We start from the raw sequence: 24,200 nt of genomic DNA on the forward strand, positions 1-24,200 counted from the left end.
AGTACGAAAAAAGCTCCTGCTCCTTTTTTCATTACGTTACATGAGGCCGGTAAGGTCTGGATGTGGTTCATATGATGGACTCCCCCCCCAAAATTTGGGATCTTGGTCCAAGTAAACGCTATATCCAAGGCGTATTTGCGTCAAGGAACTTTCTGCAAACTTTCACGGTCTGCATAAGCCTGTGTGGGTGCGGTAATGCAAACACTCCAATACTGGACTCGGGTGATGAGTGCCAACAGAAATGGAGCCACAGGGGCACCACTAAGAAACAAGAAGGTGAGGTAACAGCATGTGATAGGAAACCGAAGGCTTGCAGAAGTACAAAAAATATCCCAAAAGACCTCAAACCCTAAGGGGGCAAAAAAGGCCAGCCCAAAGGGGATTCAGCATGCTCAGAAGCCATAGAATAGTGTATATCCATTGGAAAAGAGAAGCAGGGAAGGGGTTGGAATGGAGTGCCCTGTTTGAAAGGGCTGGCTGGCTGGTGCCCTGACTGGCTGGCTGGTGCCCTCCTGCTAGGAGGTGAGAATCCTTTGCAACGTATTCATGCAGGTCCCCCTTGTTTTATTCTTAATATAAATCCATTTTCATCCTCCTGAATTCTATAGCAAGCAAGAGAGATGGTACTGGAGATCATCCGAGAGAAAGACCAGGCAGACTTCCGGGGCGTACGGAATGACTTTACTTCCAGAATGGGAGGAGGCAGCATAGAGGTATAGATTCTTTTGTTTTTCTTCCCTTGCAGAATAATCAGTGGTGGTTGGGGAGGAGGGGTCAGTCTTTTTCCAAAATTCTACTTTCAGAACTTTCAGGTGATTGAGCAATTCCTTTAGCTATGAAGCTCCTACTTCTGAAAAGAAAAACAGTTCCTCACCCTGGTGTGCTTTGCTTCATGTGGATTTCTAGAGTCTCAGCTGAGGTCTTCCATGGCTCTGTAACCAGAAATGCCAGAAGCTGAATCTGGGACCTTCTCAATGCAAAGCATGTGTTTGTCCAATAAGCCTCTCTCCAGCGAGGCAATGATCTTCTCTCTGAATGAAGATGGCACATCCTTTTCAAGAGGAATCTTGAAAAGATTTGGCACCCTGTTTTTAAAAATAATGGGTTTTAATATGGAATTTTATTTATTTTATCTTTTATAGTTCACTGCTCTGGAATCTGTTCAGATGTGGAGCCGTATACAAGTGCAATCAATCAATCAATCAATCAATAATCACTTCCTTAAAAAAATTAAAAGAGGGGGTGTCCTATAATACAAAGGCTGGGTTCTGGTGTGCAGACCTTTGGGCCAATGTCGTCTATAATATAATACAATATATTCCACGTTTCAAAAAAAAATTCTGGGGTGGCTTTACAGCAAACACAACCAAAATGCGGTTATTAAAACTAATAAGTGATTAACGGTATTCAAGCACAGTGTAAAACCAATGTAATCAAGAACTAAATTTGTTTAAAGGGCTGAGAATATAGGAAGACATTTGCCTGGTGCCAGAAAGATAACAAAGTAGGCACCTGGTAGACCTCCTTGGGGAAAATGTTCTGTAGCCTGAGCACCAGGGCAGAAAAGGTCCTCCTGCATTGGCACCCACCTTGCCTCAGATGGTGGGGGCACCCAGAGCCTTAAAAAAGAATCTGAACATGCAAGCGATGTTAATTTTGCATATATATTAGAGGCATTGGCTGCCTTTGGACCATGGTTTGAAGCTGGCTTATTCCAAATAAACCGTGGTAAACATGGAGTGCCTATTTTTTTGATCGAAAGGTGGGGTACAAATGAAATAAATAAACATTAACTACAGTTTGTCAGTTCAGTTGATGCAACAAGCTTGTGGTTGGGTAAGAACCGAAGTGGGGGCTTCCAGACTCCTTGTGATCACACTGGGGTAGGGAGCACATTACACCCTGAGGCTCACCTCGGCTGGTTCTCGTCGTGCTAAACTATGATTTAGTACAGTGTCTGAACCAGGCTGTTGTGTCTTTGAAACTTGGCACAAAGGAACTAGTCTTCTGCTCCTAAATGTTCCTGTGGAAAGCCTTCGGTGGGATTTAATCCCATGCATGTGTGTTTCAGGATAACATCGTAAAGAGCCTGTCAAAATGTTACTCATCCCATGAGCAATAGCCGCTTTTAATCCAAGCTCTGTCTGTTGAATTCCCCTTGTGATGGGCAAAAAGAAAGTTGAAGGGAAACCCTGATCAGGCTGCCTGCCTGTTCTCATTCGTTGTTTCCTTGCTTACCTTCTCTGTCCTTCACATCTAATTAACCTTGCTCCTCCCCCTCCCAGCTGTTAGGGGAAACTATCTACTAAAGAAAAATCATTCCATCAGGCTGCAGCAGAGGGAGAGATGGGAAGTAAGGCCACACCATTGGCTCTGCTGAGAGAACAGCTCCTGTTGGCTTCTCCTTTGCCTGAACTGTTTCCATCCCAGTTGTCCCTTATAGGACTGTTGTAACTTGAAAAACTGGTGCCCGAGTTTGCTTTTTTCCTCCTCCCTCCTCCTCCCTTATTCTTTTTGCATCGTGTCTTTTAGATTGTAGGTGTGATGGCAGGGACTGTCTTTTTTTTGTTATTGATCTTAGGTAAGCTGCTCTGGAAGCCTTTTGGGCTGAAGAGCAAGGTAAAAATGCTTTAAATAAGTACGAGAGGTAATGGACAGAGAAATGCTATGATCCTCTCCAGCTTTCTCTGCTGGCCCCCTGGGGAAGTCTTCAGAATTCTCCAGAGCCAGAGCCTGGCATATCACATGATGAGTAAACTAGCCACTTAGATTCTAACCAGAACACCTTGGTTCTGCACTTATTCCAGGCCTGCAGTGGCATTGGGCCCTGTTTCTGGACCAGTGGAGGATGGAGGGTTTAAAAAAATACTCTTAATTTTGATTTGATGGTATCCGTGCGTTTTGGTTTGGAATGTCTTATGTGCTGGTGGTTATAGAATTGTTGTTACGTCTTTGCTGGAATGTGTTACTGCGTAATGTGTGGTGGTTCTTGTACCATCAGTAAACTGCCTTGAGTGACATATGGCCTGGAAAGTCTATGAAATAGAATATTCAAAGATCAATCTTGGGCACCTGTGCAGCTATCCTAGAGCGTGGGGTAGGGATGGGATAGCCCAGGGGTGCAGAACCTCTTTCAACATGAGGGCCAAATTCCATCTCAGAGAAGCTCTCGGGGGCTGCATTCCACCAGTGGGTGGGGCCAAAGGCAAAAGGGGAGGGGCCAAAATACCAGCATATTTTAGCTTAAAGCTCTTGCTGCCCAGTAACTAAGCCTTTGGAGAGGCATTTCGGCCTTTTAGGTTGAAGGCCTGATTCGCCCCCTTTGCTGTAAAGGATAGTGAGGTTCCAAGGTAATAGGAGGGGCTTAAGGTAAACCCATCCCCTGGAACTTAGTCATGTGGATGTGAGTGTAGCTTCTTCCAGATACTGGCAGGGTACGTTGGGGAAATAATGCTTCCTTTCTGCCCCCTTTCCAACATAGGTGCAACTAACTCCAAGAATAGCGAAGTTGAACTTTGTATGGGATGATCTGTCACCTCTTCCAGATTGGGGGGTGGGGTGGGGGGGGGCATTTTAAAGTACACAGATGTGCCCCTTAGTGTTATATTAATGCCTAGGTGGTGTGTGTGGTTAAAGGGGGCTCTTCCAGTCGTACCCCTTCTCACTGCTTTCTCCTCAACTGGCAGGTGTCTGTGCCCAGGTTTGCTGTGGGAATTGTAATAGGAAGAAATGGAGAAATGATAAAAAAGATCCAAAATGATGCTGGTGTTAGGATTCAGTTTAAACCAGGTTTGTAGACCTTTATTAATTAATTAATTAGTTAGCTGGTTGGTTGGTTGGTTGGTTGGTTGGTTGGTTACATTTCTGTACCACCCAGTAGCCGAAGCTCCCTGGGCGGTTCACAACAGTTGGCAATTAAAGCAAAGATCTGTCTGATTTCTGATGTACAGCCAGTAATTGGCAACCGTTTTCTCTCTCTCTCTCTCTCTCTCTCTCTCTCTCTCGTATGAACCTGCTTTCTGTGATGTCAGACCATTGGTCCATCTAGCTCAGTATTGTCTATGGTGGGCATAGTTGGAATCATGAGAGTGTTGTGGGCACTCTCACAAAATGGCTGCCATGGAGAATGGCTGCCATGGTGGCCACGGCTGGTCACAGAACCCATTTCCCAGAAAGCAAGGTGGTGAAACTAAAAAGAGAAGTACCTTGGCCAAGAACCTAAGTATAAGGCAGAAGTGGGGTCTCAGCTCCAAAACACAAAACCACTCTTTGGAACCACCGTTTCTGCTCCAGGGCCCATTTCACAGGAGGGAAGCTGTTGAGGCTCAGAGATGTGGGGCCCAGAGGCATTCTTGGAAATAATGATGGTGCAGGAGGTTGAGACTTCCCTTTGCAGCATGCCGGCCACCCAGCTACTTTTCTTAATTAAAAAAGAACGTGAAATAAAATACAAATCAGGGAGCCTGGTGGACACCAAGTGAGAGGTGTCTGCAGCATATTGGTCCACCTTGGAGACCCCAGCTGTATGCTGACCAGCAGGAGCTCTCTAGGGTTTCAGGGACGAGTCTATCCCACTCTTACCAGGAAATGCCAGGGATTGAACCCAGGACTTTCTGCATGCAAAGCAGGGGTTCTGTCACTGAGGTTACGGCCCTATCCCCCACCTCGTTTCAGTGCAAGGCCATCGCCAGAAATTTGGGGAAAGGAAGGGGGCACGCAGAGCAGAAGGGCATGTTTTGTGCGGCACTGGAAACCAGTGCACCTTTCTGTCGCACTGGAGGCCTTTTCCTCGCATGGGGGACTTGTGCCTCTCTGCCTTTTCTCTCTGTTTGCATTTAATTTAGGTTCTGTTTCCTCTTGCTCCACAGATGATGGGATTAGTCCAGAAAGAGTCGCACAGGTCATGGGCCTTCCAGATCGCTGTCAGCATGCAGCTCACATCATCAACGAGCTCATTCTCACGGCACAGGTAGGTGGGGCTGCCTCTGTTGAGGGGTTATAGCAGGGGGTGTGGAACATGGGGCCCTCGGGGGATTGATGATGCACTCCTACTACTCCCACCATCCCTCAGCATTGGCCAGACTGCCTGGGGCTGATGGGAATTGGAGTCGAAGAACATCTGGAGGGTCACCGCTTCCCCAGCCCTGCTGTGTAAACTCGAGTGCCGGGAAGCTGCAGAGACAAGTTCCAGCGCATGCCTTCGAGTTGCTTGTGCCCAAGCAAGGACCGCTTATGTCTTGCCACTAGACAGGGTCAGGGAGAGGTGCGGGCGTGTTTCACGCCGGTGCTGTTTGGATCATGGGTCTCTGTGCTGCGTGAGTGCACCTGAGCTGACAGCAACAATTTCCCTTACCCGTCGTTGCAGCTGCCCCCTGCCGCGAGAATACTTCCCCTGCTAGGAGAGGGGTCTTCCCTACTGCAGAGAGCACCGTGATTCAGGGGGCCACGCTTATTTGCGATTGCACTCGTCAGGTAATGGCCCTCATCACGTGCTGGCCCAGTGCTGCGTAGATGAAGCTGCAGTTTTGTTGTGTCATCCCAACTGGATGATGGCAGTGACAGTAACACTCTCAAAGAGTTTTTGTGGCAACGTTCTCACCAACTGGATGGGTTAACAGGTAGACTGATTCTACTGGTGTCCTCCAGATGTGTCGGACTACAACTCCCATCATTCCCAACCAGTACTGTTGTTTGGCATGCTGGCTGGGGGTTATGGGGGTTGTAGTTCTACACCTCTGGAGGGCACTGGGTTGCGAAAGGCTGCCTTAATTCATCTACATAGGTTAAGATGAAGAACATGGCTTCGGTTACCTATGTTCTGTATCTCCCACTTGAAAAAGCTGACTTTAGGTCAAAGGAATTTTATGGATGTTCTTGGATATTAGTTTATTTATTTATTAAATTTATTAATCGCCCATCTGACTGGTCACCCAGCCACTCTGGGCGATGTACAACCCACCATAAACAATTTAAAACAATAAAATTTTACCATAAAATTTTTTTAAAAAAAAATACCCTAACCCACCCCAAATGCCTGCCTGAACAACCTGATGAGTAGTCTCGTACTTGACTGGTGAGATGTAGTATAAAATTCTGTAGGTAAATTAAAGATGAACAAGTGCAATCCCCACCCCAGACACCTGCCTTCACACTTACTAGTCCTCATAGAAAATGGTTTGAAACTTTAAAGCGAGGGTAGGAAACTTCAAAGGCTCCGGGGGCCAGTTCTGATCTTCTGGGTCCGCACTTCTGCATGTGCCACTGAATTTTGGCGACGGCAGCAGGAAAACAGGCAGCAGTTTGCCAGTGAATTTCGGCAGCAAACAACGGTGCCCCCAGAATGCCAAATTTAGCTTTAAAACGAGGGGGGCGCACCTTGTTTTAAAGCTAAATTTGGCCTTTTTACGTCATTGTTATGGTTTGCTGCTGTAATTTGGTGGTAAACCACTCATTGTTTTGCCATGGCCGCAGCAAATTATGTGGCAGCAGGGGCAGACTTAAGGTGTGTGTGGGGGGTAAAATTAACACACCACCTTTAGGAAGCAGGCTTTGGAAGCCAGGTCCAGCACAGTCACAGAGGGCCAGCAGTCTTCTTGCCCATTATACAGATAGGGGACTTGGAAACACAGAATTAGTGGCTTCCTTAAGGTTAGCTGTGAGTCCTTGATGTTTAAGCAGGCCTTGATTTCAAGGGTCGGCACTAGCCCGTTGGGCAGCGCACACGCGTGATGATGCAGCAAGTGACAAGTCCCAGGAGGCTGTACGCATGTTCACGGCTGCCATGTTCTTCCCTTCAAGGAGCGTGATGGTTTTGGAAGCCTTGCTGTGGCCCGGGGAAGAGGCCGCGGCCGCGGAGACTGGAGCGTTGGCACCCCTGGGGGCATGCAGGAAATCACCTACACTGTGCCGGCGGACAAATGCGGCCTAGTCATAGGCAAAGGTGAGCGACTTGGGGATTTGATGCTCTTCCCTATGGGCTTGAGAAGGAAGGATGCTTGAACGTCCCTAATGTTGTAGTAATTGACTACTCAAGGACTGCTTTCTCTTATAGAAACCTACCCAAATGATCAAATCACCTTCTGGCACCCTTCTTTGTTTTACAATAACCACACGCACTCTCGCTGTCTGAAGCGGAGCACAAGTGTACACAAAGTCTATACAAAATGGGGCCTTTTCTGTATTGGAGCCCTAACTATGTTACTTTCTTCCTTGGAAGACGCACCTGGCTTTGATGCTAATGCAGTTAAGGCTCCGCTATTTTAGCAGACATTTGGGGACAGCATTTTATTACATTTGTATCCCAACCTTCCTCCAAAGAAACTTACCACAGTGTACATGGTTGCCACCCTTTTAGCTTCACAACAAACTGGTGAGGTAGGCTAGGTCATGAGTGACTGGCCCCAGAGCCACGCAGTGAGCTTCATGGTTGAATGGGGATTTAAACTGGTCTACATCCAGTACCCTGACAATGTCACCACACTAGATGGTCAGTTGTGACTATCCCCTGTGTTTTCTTGGCGTGCTTTCTACTGCTGCTGTTGATATGATATAACAATACTTGTGTTATATTGCTGTTAAATTGCCTTGTGGATCCTAAAAGATACACAGCTCGGGTATAATGATTTTAAACTAGCAAATGGACCTGGCTTCGCATGGGTCGGAATAGCCCTTAAGAACATAAGAACAGCCATGCTGGATCAGACCAAGGGTCCATCTAGTCAACCAGGAACCCACAAGCAGGACATGAGCACAACAGCACCCTCCCACCCATGTTCCCCAGCAACAGGTGTCCATAGGCTCACTGCCTCTGGTATTGAAGGTAGCACATAGCCATCAGGACTAGTAGCCATCGATAGCCTTCCCCTCCAGGAATTTGTCCAACTGCCTTTCAAAGCCATCCAAACCGGTGGCCACCACTACACCTCATGGTAGCGAATTCCATAGTTTAACACTGTGCTATATGAAGAAGTCCGCCCTTTTATCCTGAATCTCCCACCAGCTTCGTGGGATGACCCCAGGTCCTAGTATTTTGAGAGAGGGAGGAAAATGTCTCCTTGCCCCCATTCTCCACACCATGCATGATTTTGTAGACCTCTATCATGTCTCCCCTTACCCACCTTTTTCCCCCGAGCGAAACAATCCCAGCTGTTGTAAGTTTAGTATGATACAGCGAAGCCTTCAAGCAAATCTACACAGTGGTCAGAACAGGACACATTATGTCCACCCCAAGTGAACCCATGACCACTGGCTAGGTATAGCTCCTGCCATGATGCACCCTTATAGCCCCTTGAGGGAAGGGTCTGTCCACCCCATTCCTGTGAGGGAAAAGCGGTCGACCCACTAATTAATCTTAGCAACCCACAGAACTGTGCATGACATGCTGACAACCGCTCATCTATTTCAACAGGGTTCACTTCTCTTCCACTGAGGTTGTTGGGGCACCTTCAGTTTTGCTGCCACTATTCGATTTTACAGTGAGACATACATCTATTTCAGTCACAATAGATGTATTCTCTTACTTGCTAGGGGTAAATTGCCTGAAAAACATATAATTCTGACTTGCCTAATACTGTATTTGCAATTGGCATCGGTTCATTGTTACTAATAAACTTACGAAATGGAAAATTTCTGCAGAAAAACAAATCACGACAATTTTCCACCACATATCACCGAATCCAAGACATCTGAAGGATACCATGTTGGGGAAGGATGTATTGCATCATACAGATGAGAGTTCAGGGGTTAGAGTGCATGAGCCTTTTGTATATGCCATGTTAACTATGTTGTGAACATTTGACTAACTCCACCTAGCTGGCTTTTGAAGGGGAAGTTGAGACGGTAATGTCCTCTCCATTGTCCTGGGATGGTCATTCGGCTCCTCCCCTACCTGAACACCATTGTGCATTGTCCGTAATACTCAAATTCTACTTCCTTTCCTTTTCCTTCCACCATTCCTTTTCCCTTTCTTTGTCATGCCTGTTAAATTGTATTTTATACAGTGAACCACCTTGGGAGCATTAGCAGACAGGTGGTATATTTTTAAATGTAGTATTTATTTATTTATTTATTTATTTACAGTATCTTTACCCTGCTCTTCAGCCAAAAAAAGTCTCCCAAGGTGGTTTACAAAGATTAATAATGACACAGCCCCTGCCCTCAGGCTTACAATCTAAAAGACATGACACAAAAGGAAAAGGGATTAGGAGGGAGGGGGGAGAGAGAGAGAGAGAGGAAAGACAAGCAGAACTCAGTCACCAGTTTTATTTATTTGTTTATTACATGTATATCTCGCCTCTTTTCCTCCTCAAGGAACCCAAGGCGGCGTACATAATCCTCCTCCTCCTCCCCGTTTAATCCTCACAACAACAACTCTGTGAGGTGGGCTGGGCTGAGAGTCTGTGACTGGCCCAAACTCATCCAGTGAGTTTCCATGGCTGAGTGGGGGCTAGAACCCGGATCTCCCGGCTCCCGGTCCAGCACTCTAGCCGCGGGCTCTCTTAGTTTCGAAGTTCTTACAGGTGTACTTTCTGCTAGGGAAGGATGAAGCTGCCTACAACCGTTCCTTTCCTGGCCAATAGATGGGGCCAGGTTGGTCTCCCTCTTGCCATGGTGTTTTTCCTGGGAGGCTGAGGGTGCAGCCTCCAGTGGTCCTTGGTTCTCTAGCCGACGGTAAATCGATAAATGTCGCCATTCCTTACTGGATGTGGGTTCACAATGGCAATCTTGTATTCTCCTCCCTAAGGAAGTTTTAAGATATGGGAATTCCATCTATTAAAAGTTTAAACCACTTCAGCACAAAGAGGTAATACTGCAGAGTGGCTCTTGGATGTACTCATGAACTGTAGCACTGAGCTTTCCCAGTTTACAGGTCTGTTGAGCAGCTGGTCATAGGTCTTCTAATTTGCACTAAATATTAGTGCCTGTGTGCAGTCCTCAGCACAATCAGCGTGTCGCCAAAGATAAAAAGTGTGTGTGTGTGTGTGTGTGTGTGAGAAACCCAAAAATGTTCTCCCTCCCACTAGCATCAATATTCGGCTGGCTCATAGAAAACAGTTGGTGAGTTTCTTCCCCACCTGCGGACCCACCTTACCCTTTGAGCTGGGCGGTGGTGATGGCAGTAAGAACAGCTCTCCTTGCGTAAAAGTTCCTGAGCGTGAGCTTTGGGGGCATCTGTACAATGGTCAAGTGATCCCTCTGCGTGCCAGCACTTGGAGACAGACGGCCGCCTCCCTGGGCCTCTGCTGGATTTCCATGATAAATGCACTGCTCTTGACAGATAACGTGGCCAGCCCCACTCTTGTCAGTGCAGCCTTTTAGTGCTGTTTGATTAATTGCTTTACAATTTCGCATCCAGCTGTGGGGGGCCCAGCTCGAGCGCTTCTGCCCCCCGTCAGGTGGAAGAATGAAAGGCTCCTGTTGAATGAGGCTCCGCAGACAGGCGCCATGTGCTAAGCGGATGGCCTTATTCGCGAAAGGGGCTGAAAGTCTTCTGGCTTCGGACAACATGACGTTGGTCACATTATATTTGCATCCTCCCAGAGTCTAAACCAGAGGGTCTTGCTGTGCAGTTGGAAGGGAGTTGGTCTGGGTGGTGACATCCCAGTTGAAGGCAATATGGCCGGAGGCATCGTGGGCTGTGGTGGCAGTGTTCATCCCTGGCATGTGTCCGTTCAGTGTTTGTAGGGTTCGTAGCTTGCAAAAACCTGCAGAACTTTGCTTTGGCTGGAGGCAGACAAAAGATGAGTGTTCATACCACAGGGAAACAGTTCCTCTGTTATACCACTTTTCGCTTCCATTGAAAGAACTGTAGCCTGTCTCCAGCCAGATTTGCAGAGTCTTAATCAAGAGTAAGGGTTTACTGATTCGGGGGTGGGGGGAGCCATACAACCTTTTTCTGAACAAGCCCTTTGTTCAAATTAGTGTGGACTGGCACAAGCAGGAATTATTGGGTAAATAGGTAATTATCAATCCCTCTTTCGTCCTTGAGGAAATGACCTGCATGTGAAATTCTTCTGCAAGCTTCTCAGGGGCCAAAGGTCTTACCACCAAGATTTCACTCCAAGGCTGTGCGTGGACGTCTCCAGGGCACGAGAAAATATTACACATCTTCCTTAGGAAACCTTGTTTGAAGTAAAGAAGATAATGGTGCATTAAGCTTCTCCTTCCTGATCTCTGACACCTTGTCAAGTAGGGCGACATATTGCAAATCCTGACTCACCTGTGACATTTATTATGAGCGTAAACGTTAACTGATGGGCTGCTTATGCCTACTGCAAGAGCTTTCTGAATGCAAAATAATATTTCGTCATTTGTCTTTAGCACTGTCTCCTTAGTATTATATTAGCACTAATTTAATTGTATCAGTAGTAATTATTGATTGATGAGTCAGTCTGTTTCTGATCTGTGTCAGTTTTGCATTATTCAGTCATACATCTGTTCCATCCAGTTTCCTCATCAGTCTGTGTTTTTTAAAAAAGAACTAGATGCAAATCTGCATTTTTGTATGCAGCTTTCCCTGATAAATATGTATGCAATTTTTGAGATGAGAATGGTACCACAAAATTTGGAGAAGTGTGCAATCGAAAGGATACCTGTGTTCTGACCAGCATATTAGTCCAGGAAGTGAAAATTCAGTCAGTTTGCATAAAAACGCAGACCAAATGAACTTGTCCCCCATCCTTAGTAGTAACAAGACAAATACCAATACAGTTTTATATTATAATGCATTGTGAGCAATTAAAAAAACACCCTACGTAATTGCTTAGAGTGCTTCACATTACATAACTGGATTATTTTGGTTATTATTTCTTTCTTTGTTATATTCATATCCCCCTTTTCCTCCAGCAGTTATGACTTAGGACCAGGATCCCTGATGAATTGCTTGTCTTTATATGTGCCTGCTCAACTATTCAGACAAGGATGGGCAGAAAGTAGATAGGGATGGCTGGATTTCTGTGTGGTTTGCAATAGATGAGCAAGGATTTGACTCTCAATGCACCCGCTTGTACCCCCATGGTGATCTCCAATCTCAGATTGGAGATAATAGTGGAGATTCCTCCAGGAGGCCCCCGGAGATTCCTCCAGGAGGCCCCCGGAGGAACCCAAGGAAGTTCTGCTGGCTGGATGCGGAACCTCCACGGACCAGAGATTCTGTACCCCCTGCACTATACCTTCTGCCCACCCTTGTTCTAGATAATCCATTCTTCCTGTTATTGCTCTTACTGTTAAGACATTTTTCCTAAAGTTCAGCTGAAATCTTCCCTCCAGTAATATAAAGGCCCTTGGAACTAGTCTTTCCTCTGGGTAGGGATGTCTGTCATTCAAAAATCCATCCCTTTTGGAGCCCGTTGGATTCCCCCTGCCCACCTGGCTTGGCTTGCATTCATGAGCCAAGCTGTGAGCTTTTCCCAAAACCCAGAAACTAAACTATCTTCGGGGGGGGGGGGGGGGTCGTCCAACAATAGAAATTTCACAAATTATACCTGCAATTTGTGTAATTTGCGCAAATTGCGGCCATAATTTGTGCAAATTGCTTCCGCAAATGATGGCCGCAAATGATGGCTGCAGTTTGCACAAATCTCTATTGATGAAAAAAAAAATGGAAAATCCGCGCGCTGGCCAGCCTCGATGCAGATCTAGGTGGGTCAGCTCGTGGGTAAGTGAGCCGAAGTCTAGGGGGCCAAGCTGATGCAAGCTCAGTGAGCTTCTCTCTCTCTCTCTCTCTCTCTCTCTCTCTCTCTCACACACACACACACACACACACACACACACACGGACGGACTCCTCCGCCATCCCTGCCCGTGGGACAGCAGAGAACAAGTTTTGGCCTCCTCTGCGTGACAGACCTTCAGGTATTGGAAGAGTGCTGACATGTCCATCTCCAGGCCAAACCTCCCATGTAGAACATACTCATTATGTGACCAAACAGTGCCTGAACCACTTCGAACCACTTCAGACTGCTTGGGAGGTTAAATTACAATACTTGCTGCTCCTTTTTTTAATGTATGCACAAAACACTTGCATACCAATGAGAAGGCTGTGCTGGAATCTCGTCCCTGCCATAGTTGTTTTCACGGTGCAGCATTTCTCCAAATATATTGGGAAGCATCCCGTCATGTAATCTCCCATTTGCTGTCAGCAGTGGTACCGTCCAGGAATTTTTTTACCACTTGGTCTTGGTTGTATTCCGCCAGATCAAGTTTCGTCTCCGGGACCAGAACAGCAACAACTGTTCTATTCTGAACCAGAAGGAGTTGTGTGTTGGAGGGATATCAGCAGCACACTCTGTAGTTGCAAGCTTGGGATCTGGGGTGGTGAGCGTATCTCAAATTGCTGGTGTTGCACCGACCTGTTGGAAGTTTTGCCTGAATTGAGCAAGTGGCCACAGATGCTCAACTAATTGGTTTTGTCCGGCTCAATCACCGATTCGTCGCCTTCTCCCCTCTTGCCTGGGGTTTCGGCTGGTGGCCTTATCCAGGACACGCATATTGCGCCTCCCCTCCCCTTTTGTCTCCATTGAGCAAGGCTAACCTCCACCATTGTGTGAAATTACAACAGAAGAATCGAACCATTGTAGTTGCAGTGGAAGCCTTTGTTAGGCAAATTTCATTAAGAGACTCAGACCCTCTGAGTGCATGTGTGTGTCTTTCCCTCCTTTTGGCCACCCGGTCAAACTAAACTTTCATTAGTCTTGTTCCACTCTAATACAAGCCGCTCCTGTTTTGCTCTTTTTACGGAGTTGGCATCCTTGGGTTTCTCATTCGTGGCAGGCGCCCGCCCACCAGTTCTCTGATATCGGAGACCGCTGGCGGGGGGGGATTTCTAGACGAAACTGTGCACTGGGGAGCAGCGCCTACCGCAAGAATTAAAACGAATTGCAGAGTTAGCTGTGTGCCCAGTTATGCACTTACACAGGAGGCTGCCTGTTGTGCCGCGGCATGGCTTGCTGCTCTGGCTGTACCTCTTTCTTAATCGCCCTGCAGGGCTGAGTAGTCCTGTTGTGTCTACACTGGGAGTGATTGACCCAGTTTCACCCATTGCATTCCGGTAACCCTCCAGTGCAGAGGGGCAAGGAATGATTCATGCAAATGTGCAAAGCTGCCAACACTGTCGCTCATTTTAAACACCCACAAATGATTTCTGGGACATTTTGCTGCCCCAAGCCAAACTCTGATGTATCGCTGGGTAGTAAAATGCCCCCAAACAAAACCAAGTGGGTAAGTGTGTCAGAAGAAGAGCGTGTGCATCTGCTTCCCCAGATCAGTTTTTGTTTGGATCCCCCACCTACCCACCCAATATGTTAACATTGGCTAGGACCAAGAGGCGCCCCAACAGTGAAAAACAGTAGATTACTCGGGATATTATTACTTTTTTGGTCCCAGGTTCTTTTTGGTTTTTAAAAAAATCAACCACGTGGCCGCTTAAATCTGCTTCAGTGGATCAGTTTTTATTGGATGTGTTTTTTACCCCAACATTGCCCCCCCCCCATCAATAGTTTTCTGGGATATTTTATGTCCTAGTCGCTTTTTTTGCTTTCAGAAAGAAAACTAACTCTCAGGGTTAAGGTGCCAGTTCCACGCACCCTGCCCCCACACACTTTCTTGTGTTTTCATTTTTACTATTTACTGATTCTGTTTATTTAGTATTCACACCCCACCTGTCTATGGGGAAACGGAGCATGGGGGGTGGTGGCTTGTATCATCTGCCTACAGGACGTAGCATCCACCATGATAGGTAGGCCCAGTCTGCATCGTTGGGTCTCTCCCTTCCCCCATGATAACTACTGAAAGCCTGAGCAAGTTCCATCCTTAATTGTTTTTTCCCCCCTCTTCCCCTCGCCCTTGCTCTCCTGCAGGCGGAGAGAACATCAAGAGCATAAACCAGCAGTCTGGAGCCCATGTGGAACTTCAAAGAAATCCGCCTCCCAACACAGACCCCAATGTCCGGGTATTCACCATCCGGGGTGTCCCCCAACAGATTGAACTTGCGAGACATCTCATAGACGAGAAAGTTGGTGTGAGTGCAGCCCTCTTTTATTTCTACCTGTGCCCACCTTGGAGGCCCTGGGGTGGGTGAGCTACCAGCCCCGACACCACCCACAAAACAAAGCCAGCAGGGTCAAAATGCCCACCGTGATGCTCTGTCTGCCTTCCAAAGCTGAGGCTTTTTGTCAGCGAAGGTGGTGGGAGGTCTGCCAATAGGTGTGGGGTGCAGAGTTCCGTCATATGATATTTTACCCATTGACAGGGGGAAAACTGTTTTGAGATCGTGAATTGCCCAAAGCCTCAGTGGGAGAAGCCCCAGAAGCCCAACTGAACCCTTGCTATGCACTGTACATAAGAACTGTTGCTATCAAGAAGTCTTCTACAGCACTTCTCACAGGCACTCCTGTTAACCTTGCATTGTGAGCACAGAGATCAAGAGTGGTAAATGATGCCTGTTGTTCCTCTTCTAGGGTTCCAGCCTGGGTGGACCTGGAGGTTTTGGTCAGAGCCCCTTCAGCCAACCACCTGCTACACCTCATCAAAAGTAAGTTGTCTTGCTTGTTGTCTGACAGCTCTGATGCTGGATGCTGCTTTCCGAACATGGGCATACCTTGTAGTGATGATAGAAGAGCAGCAGCATCGTTCGTGATGCTTTAAAGATGAAGAAGGGAGTTCCTTGCCCTCTAGAAGAGGAACCTTTTTACTGTCAATGTCTTGATTAGCTTGGTTGAAAGCTTCCTTACCAGCATCTGCACTCTAGCAGTTAAGGATGTGACGCTTAACTTTGTTCAGTACACGGTGGAGTGGGGGGACCTGCATTCAGGCATTCTCCTTCCCCAACTTGGGCAAGGTTCCCTTCATCAACAGTATACTTGGGGAACAGAACGGGACAAAGTAAATACTATATTGATTCATTTAGAGTATTGCTAGGCTGCCTTTCAGGCCAGGAGCCCTCCTTCCAACACAGCTTACGACAATAAAATAGACTGGTACAATTTCATAAAAGCAACTCTCGAAAAAACAACAATAAAAGCACACAGACATCATCAGGGGAAGGGCCAGAGTAAGCAAGTAGGTTTTCAGAGCCTTCTCAAAAGCCTGCAGTGTTGGGGCTTGTCAGACCCTCGATGGAAACCCATGTCAGAAATGGATCATCCTTCCCCTTCGCAGTCAACACCACAATAGACACAGCTTCAGGCTAATATGACTTTATTTTGCGAGAGACTAGCCTCTCTACAAATGCAGATTCAAGGAAACTCTCAGACTGCCCCAGGCCCTAAACAACTAATCAACAATCTCTAAGCAGAGGAGACAACCAGAGGGTAGAGAAAGTTGCTGGCAGTTGGGTATGAACCACCCGGTAAAGTTTGCTTCACAGTGATGCCCCTCCCTTAGGGTGGCTCCCTCCTACATTCCAAGTGTAGCTATCCTCGCAGAGCGTCTGAGCCCAGCCCCTAACTTGTCCCACTTAACTTTGCAACACGCGCTAGCGTCTCTCAAATCACACCCGTCTTCCTCTTTGGGAGCTTGAGTTCCCACAGTGGAGAGAGGGGACAGGGACTGAGCCGGGGCCTGGGCCTGGGCCATCTGTTTGTCAAGGAAGAATCTCTCCCACCATCTTGGGGCTCCCTCCCCCAGGCTTTGATCAAGCAGTTCTAACTCTGACTCAGAATCAGAGGTGTCAGACATCTGAAAGGGCTGGGACTCATCCCTGACAATCCATTCCAGAGGTATAGGCCCACTGTGGAATAACCTGGAGAGGCATTGTTGGTGTGGGGACACTGGAGATCTGGATTGAGAGGCCTGGAGATCCACATTGGCCTGTGGGCTGGAGGTATCTGACCCCTGCCAAAGAAGCTTAAAATCTCAAATATGACACAGGGGAGCTCCAGAGAGAGATGGAGGAGGGGGCGGACAGGCGAGGTATATGCCTTCAGATCAGTTGCACGCACTTGGGCTTGGTTTCAGGAACGAGGGACGGGGCTGTGCAAAAGTCCTCACAGAAAAGGTGGTTTTTGAGGATGAATTTGAAGGAAGAGGCGGCCAGGGCCTGTGCCAAGGGTTGGCATGGTTGGGCACCTGCCAAGGGCCCACCCCACAGCAGGGGCCCACTGACCAGAGCCCCCTGGAGTTGCTCCTCCTCTTCATCACTGCAACCTACTTGTTCCCCTGCCTCTTGCTCTGGCCCAGAAGACGGTGGTGGTGAGGAGGAGAGGAGGAGCAGGCGATGCCACGGCCTCCTTGCCCTCTGCCTGTCAAGCAAGAAAGTGGGAGCATTGAGGAAGAGGAGCGAGAGCAGCTGGTGACCATGGTGGTGAGAAGGTGGATGCACTGAAGGGGGGGCCCATTGGGGGTGTCTTGCCCAGGGGCCTCCAAAAACCTGGAACCGGCACTGGAGGCAGCTTCACAGAAGTGTGTCGGGAGGCAGTGCCAGGCATAAGGGGTAGCAAGGGAGGAAGGGCAGAGTCTTTTAAGGGAGTGAGTGATCTTCAGGCAGCTGGTGAGGAAAAGGTCACAAGCAGGAATATCCTGGGATGGGGCTACTGGGGCCACTGAAGACCTTGAAAGTGGTGATGTCGCTGTAGTGGTGTGGCTCACTGCTGGAAGCTTGCCTGCGGCTTTTGGGTTCCCACAGTGGTGGAGAAGAGTGGGTTGACACCTGGAAAGCACCTAGAGCTGAAATGAACTTTATCTTAACTTCCAAATCTTGCGGTTTAGGGCGCAATCCTATGGCTCCTAGTCAGTGGCTAGATGGCCATAGGATAGGTCGGTTCCCTGAGAACGGACCTCCACACGGCAGCGCGGAACAGCCCCGTGCTCTGCACTCGGAAGAGGAGTGTGGAGCGGCCATAACGAGGTATTCCTAGGGGCGTGTCAGGGCGGGGAAGTCGGAAATGCTGGTACAACACATCCTACATGTTATCTGGCTGCCGCTTCCCATGGCTAGACAGCCAAGATCGCTGTCTAGCCATAAAGGCCGGGCGGCTGAAGCGCGGAGGAGACGATCCCCTTCGTGCTTCTCCTGCCCTGCATTGGATAGGCGATCGCCTCCGAGTTCCCCCATAGGATTGCACCCTTAAATGTGTTAGAAATTTGGCATCAAAATTCTACTGTTCTGGTGGCTGGGTGTTGTTGTTTTTGTCTCCTATTTAAGGGGATGTTTCCATGGATTTAATACCAGCATGTAATAAGTGCTATTGCATGTCTGCTGTCAGATATAGATTGCTGCGAGGTGGGGGAATCTTTGGAAGTAAGGTGGTGATATTAACGGTACAAATATTTGCATGTCCAGAGCATATTCGTTACCAGAGCCCAGACGATAACACTTCAGCAGGCAAATTCACTTTAGGTCTCTAACCATATTGGGGAGATTCCTTATGCTGAAAAATCCATTGCTACGCTGTCATTGTCCTTTATATGACTTGGTTGGCGTTGAAACTGTTTGGATCTACTGCTTGTGTTCAGCAATATGGTCTCTTTCGACACCTGTGGTCAGCATCTAGTACCTCGATGATCATTGATACCAACACACCAGCATGGCTGGACCATTCGGTATCATACCTTTATATCACTAATGGTCTTGTTATCCACAGCGGTCCTCAGGCGTTCATGACGCAGGGTTGGGGTGGCACCTACCAGACGTGGCAGCAACCCGGGCAGCAGGTTCCAAGTAAGTGTCTCACAGTCTGAACGCTTGTGGGGCAGGGGCCTTACAGCAGCACTGTATGTCAGGCCAGAGTTTCCCCTAGATTGCAGTGGGGAGAGGGATGCTGCCTTGTTAGAGCCTTTCTGAAGCCTGCGAAGCAAGCTCAGATGAGATTGAAACTGGCACAGGAACATCGGATGCTGCCTTATACCGAGTCAGACCATTGGCCCATCTAGCCCAGTATCGTCGACCCTGCCGGGCAGGGTTTCAGGCAGGATTCTTTCCTTGCCCTACCTGGAGAAGCCAGGTACTTCTCCAGGTACCTGGGACTTCTGCGTGCCAAGCAGCATGCAGGTGCTCGATCACACTGAGCTACGACTTGCTCCTTGACTCACTTTCTCAGCTTCTATGCTGTGCCAGCTCTCAAGACTGGGAACGTAGCATTGATGTGACCAGTGCTCCTACCTGCCTGCAGGGGCTGAACCTCCTGCCCCCCTCCTCTTTGCCTCTAGCCACTGGCCTTGTGCTTTGCTAGGCTTCTACTGAGCACCAAGAAACACCACTGCTTGGCTTCCTCTTTCTGCCCTTTCCTTCTGCTGCTTCCTTCTGCTGCCCTTAGGGATACAAGTTTTCCTGTCCATTCATGTATGAAAACGGAGGGGATATTGCCTATGAGACTTCAGGCCATGATTAAATAACTTTAGGGTGCAATCCTATGCATGTTTAGGCAGAGAAAAGGCCTACAACTCCCAGCATTCCCCAGCCAGCCAGCAACAACATTCTGGTGTTCCCTGTCTGAGATCAAGCCAGGCGCTCTAGTAGCAGCCTGTGACTTTCCAAGCAGGCTTCACTGCTTTCTTCTCCTGCTGCCTCTCCTCCACCTCCCTTGCCCCCTCCCCTCCACACGTCTTCTAGACTTTAATTACTTCCCCACCATCAATAAGTTAGCAGGCTGGGGTGAAAACACTCTGCCTTGAGACACAAAGTTTTTCAGCACATCCTTTCAGCCTCCTGCAGGCTTTAATTCTTCTCGGAAGAAAAGTCATTCAAGGGAGCCCTTTGACATGAGTCGGGGAGCCGTCAAGCTGGCCCTGACCTTCGCGAGCTCAGTTCCTGACTTCTCGCTTTGGTCAAATCCTTTTAACTGCCCTTCAGACTCCCAAGTTAGGGCTTCGCTGACCTCCCCGATTTTCCCCCCTTCACACTTTCAGTGTCTTGTCTCTCTTGGCCATCAGTACTTCAAAAAGCTCCATTACAATGGGCCATGGTGGTTTTTAAATGATCAGAAGGTGCTGTTGTTTGACTTTTTTGCCTCACTTCTATTGAATGTTTGCAATTTCTCCTTTATACTGTTACATTTTCCTTACCTTTCTTTCCTGCATCTCAATTTCCCTGCTTGCATGTGTATTCTGTGATTTCCTTCTCAAGTGCCCTTGAGAGCGAAGGAGGTCTGAAATCTGGTTGAGAATTTAACCATCCTTAAAACTGCAGCTGTCCCCCACCCCCACCCCCGCCGCATTTTGTTTTCCTTTAAGCTTCTCGTCCTCATGGGTCTGCAGACATAGACCTGGTTCGCATATAATGCTAGCCCACAGTTTCTTTAACCCATGGGTCATTGCATTCTGGCTTGTTGTGATCTGCAAACTCACCCATGCTAACAAACAGGTTTATTAACCGCAAACAACCCAGAAAGAGAACCCATGGACCTGATTCACACATAATGCCAATCCAGGGTTTTATTTAACCCACGGGTTGCGGAACTCTGGGTTGGTGTGATGTGTGAACCCTGCCATAGTGCTGACTTCCTACAGGCGGTGGCGGCAGCTTCTGGAATGTGTGTGCTTCCTTCCAGTCAGGAGGCATGGCCAAAATGGAGATTTAAATGGTGGGGGGAGCTCTTCTACGAGCAGGCCATTCTTACTCTTGCATGCTCTGCCAGTAAGTATTTGCAGGGGAGGGGGGAATGGGTGCCCCAGCTTTGAGGTTTGGGAGGCACTTGAGTTAGAGCAGGGGTGTACAACCTTTTCGGTCCCAAGGGCCATATCCAATGTCTTGCCAAATCTCCTCTCCTGACATATGCACAAGCATCCCTACATTGAGAGAGGCACCTTCTAAGGGACCTTTGAACTCTGGGCATGGCACATCTCAGCAGAGGTGGCACAGTCATGCACATGCACACTGGTTTCTTTGAAAGGGGGAGTTTGAACATGCAAGAATCAAAATATGCTCAGTAATTACTCTTGGGAATTAGCTGGTTGGCCAAAGGCACTATAATATAGGCAACAGTGCATCTCCGGGCACCTTTCTTGGTTTCCACCAAGGTTCCTCCCACTTAAAAATAAATGCCAGATTTTCTTACTGGCAGCTGGGATCGCTTCAAAGCAAAGTGAGGGCCTTTAGCAATTGCCGTGGGGGTCAGGGAAGCCAGCGGGGCCTTGAGGAGCCAGCTGGGTGCCCACAGGCCCCAAAAGGTTTGCCAACCCCTGGTGCTGAATGTGACACAGTGCAGAAGCAGAATCGTTCACTGAATTGTCCCATATGTTCTCCATGCCTCTGTTCGCTCCATGCTAGGCTGAATTTTGTAAAGTGAAGGCACCACATTCTGCCCGGTACTGGAGGTGGGTTCCTTTGCACCAAGCAGCTCATGAACAAATGTCTGCTGTGAGGATGCGGACTGCACAAGTGTGTGGCACCGTACACACACGCCCCTATGCTGCTACCTTTGTAGGATGTGTTGTTTCTGCGCTGCAAGCAGCAGGGCAGGGAACCTTTTTCTATTCATAAGTAAACAGAACACAGCAGCGCTTTCAGATAGCATCCCAAACATCTTTGCCTCTGCCGGGCAAGCCTTAGATGTAACCAGGAATCACTCTGCAGCTTCTTCCGCAGGGCTCGCCCTCTCTCCCCTGCAGGTATACGCTCTTCTCTCGGTTCAGCAGCTGATTAGCAATGCGAGCTTTTTCCCTGCGAGGGAGATGGGGTTGGGGCCTGGGGAAGCGGCTGCAGGAAAAGGTGAGTGGGGTGCCAGTGGCTTTGCAGGCTGTACCGGGAGCAGCCAAGAGCTGCATGTGGCCCGCGGGTTGTGCACCCCTGAGTTAGAGGAACCTACCAGAGCTCTCCCCTGAAGTCAGTAGTCTTTTTAACCCCAAAATAGAGACAGGACTGAGTGTGTTCTGCCTACCGCATCTACGCAACCATGAAAAATAGCTGCTGGGGCACAGAAATGAGCATCGACCCCTTGAAGGTTCTGAAGGCAGCTTCAGAAGTGGTGCAGCCAGTATATAAAATAAGAGTAGTCAGAACAAGGCTTATAAGGGATACAGTTCTAATCCGACCATTGGCCATGCTGGCTAGAGAGGGCAAGTGTTGTAGTTGAATGCATCTGGAGGGCACCACATTGGGGAAGGCTACAGATCTAATCTATGGAGAGGAGAGACTGTTTCCGAAGACTTGAACCAAAGAGCTTTTTTTATATACACCCAAAGGGTTATGGGTTTTCCTCCCTCTTTAAAAAGAACAGGGCTCTGTGCTGTATCTCAAATGCTTCTTGATGTTACCTTCAGATTCAGAAGCACACAGCATGAGTGAATAGAGGCTGCCGTTCCAAAAACATGCAAGTCCAGAGCCTATTGGCCATGCAGAACTAGTTCCACATGGTTCTCTGGAGCGTGTGGCTTGCCCACTCCTGCCAGCCTCTATTTCCTCATAGTGATTGATAATACAGTGTTATATTGAGGAACTTGACTCTAAAGTAGAGATGGGAGGGACCAAGGGTGAAGAAGTTGTCTAGAAATGCATGGGAAGCAGGAGTAGTTGTTTGAAGGCTGCTTGGGGAAACCAGTAGCCTGTCTTCTATCAAGAATCCCTCACTTTCTCCAGAGAATTTTTTTTTTCTTTCTGGTCCCTTCCATTTTTTTTTCTGGTCCCTTCCATTTTTTTTTCTGGTCCCTTCCATTTTTTCTTTGTGGACTCTTCCATATTTTTTTTTTTTTTTTGCTGAGACTAGAATTGTTTAAGGGAGCCATGTGGGGTTTCCACTTTGTGTGGCCCCTTCAGAATTGAATCTAAGGGACTAGCATCATTGGGGGGGGGGGGGCGGGGGGGGAGATACATCTTTCCTACCTTGCAGGGCTAGTGTGTGATCAGTAAGAAATGGCTCCTTGTTCCTCATGCATCTTGTTGTTTCCCATGATGTCTTGTTCAGGCCAACAGAGCCAGCAGCAGAACAGCCAACCAGATTACAGCAAGGCATGGGAAGACTATTACAAGAAACAGAGTGAGTAGAGCCGGGGGGGGGGGGGGGGGCTTCATAACTAATTTTCCTGCAGCATGGAGAGGCCAGCTTAGCACCTCCCCACCCCACTGAGAGCTCTGCACAAATTACTGTGCCGAAGATGTCACTTCTCGCCTTCCCTCTATTTGCTTTTAGTTGGCAAGTTGGAGGGGCGGGAAACCAGGCTAAGGGGCTTCTACTTGCTGAACCCAGAAATCCAGGTTCTGTAACTTAGAATAAAATGGGTCAATTTTTTACATTTCCTTCATATTCTTGTTCGCTCCAAGTACTTGAGCATTTTTGTTCCAGCTTCCTTGGTGTGTTGGCGAGTTGCAGGGTGGGAGAGTAAGGTTTTACAGTGAGAGTAAAGTTAAGATACAAGGAATATCATGAAGCTCTAGGAATGGATAGACAGCAGAGGAACATTGAGTAAGCATTAGGGCCCGTAGGAAACTGAAAGCTGGGGGAGAGTTCCATGTTTTTGTATACCAGAAGATGTCCATTCCTTTTGTATGACTGCATATTTGGTGGTGAGTTTTTTTTAAAATGGGGTTGAGTTGCCTATCAGAGGGCAGTGTGGAAATGTGGTACAGTGAGCTGGTTTTGAGCATGGCTCCATGACAGGCCACTGCGGATTTGCTTCAGTGGTCTTGTTCTTGCAAAAAAGGTTCACTGCCAAGGAATCCCCCTTAAAAGCAACTTGTAGCAACTTCCACTGTATAGTAGATAACACATTTTGACCCAAAGTTTCTTTGCACTTATTCGGGCATTTCCTGGAGAGCACGCACTCATGTCTTCACAGGCATCCATCAGATTGTATGAGTGGGATCGTGTTTGAACCGCCCCCCGCAAAAAAGTTCCCTGCACGTGGAAAGCTAGAATCTTTCTTCCTGTTGTGCTAGCTTTGCACAGCAGGGACACTTTTGTATGTGTGTTAAAGCTTGTTTATTACTCGTCTATGCAGGCATGAAGCTTTATCAGGGTTTATTTTTCCCCAACCATGGTTAGGCATCGCTCCTTCCAATAGTGAACTCTGTTGAGTGTGCCAACGGTTTTGTAGTCAAAATGGCCCCACCCACAAACAAGAAGGAGGCATCTGTGTACTTGGGGGAATCCTAAGATACACAGAAGTACAAAAGGTCTTACAAATACCCACCACACACAGACACCCTGCATGCATGTTCTCACACAAGGGTTAGGGGAGAATGCAAGGAAGGAATATGTTAGATGGGCCAGCATGGCAGTTAACAGAGCCACCACTCAATGGCCTCCACTTCTCCAAAGCCTCCCACAGCTG

At 48.0% G+C, this 24,200-nt stretch overlaps 1 protein-coding gene across 12 annotated transcripts in view; it reads left to right on the forward strand.

Moving 5' to 3' along the window:
• The window catches only part of FUBP3 (far upstream element binding protein 3), a 75,278-nt gene that overhangs the window by 46,049 nt on the left and 5,029 nt on the right, over positions 1-24,200 (forward strand). For 7 of the 12 annotated variants that reach the window (XM_084820935.1, XM_084820938.1, XM_084820934.1 and 4 more), the window contains 8 exons: positions 609-713; positions 3,687-3,789; positions 4,869-4,969; positions 6,799-6,940; positions 14,855-15,015; positions 15,455-15,528; positions 18,578-18,654; positions 22,835-22,906. In XM_084820935.1, the coding sequence (XP_084677061.1) occupies positions 609-713; positions 3,687-3,789; positions 4,869-4,969; positions 6,799-6,940; positions 14,855-15,015; positions 15,455-15,528; positions 18,578-18,654; positions 22,835-22,906 (835 nt within the window). Of the gene's footprint in view, positions 1-608; positions 714-3,686; positions 3,790-4,868; positions 4,970-6,798; positions 6,941-12,809; positions 12,852-14,854; positions 15,016-15,454; positions 15,529-18,577; positions 18,655-22,834; positions 22,907-24,200 lie in introns of all 12 variants that reach the window. The other 5 variants (XM_084820931.1, XM_084820930.1, XM_084820941.1 and 2 more) reach the window with 1 other exon arrangement.

Source organism: Heloderma suspectum, chromosome 14, assembly GCF_057233095.1.
Source record: "Heloderma suspectum isolate Gila_16-S chromosome 14, 16-S_ref, whole genome shotgun sequence".
NCBI classification, from domain to species: Eukaryota; Metazoa; Chordata; class Lepidosauria; order Squamata; family Helodermatidae; genus Heloderma; species Heloderma suspectum.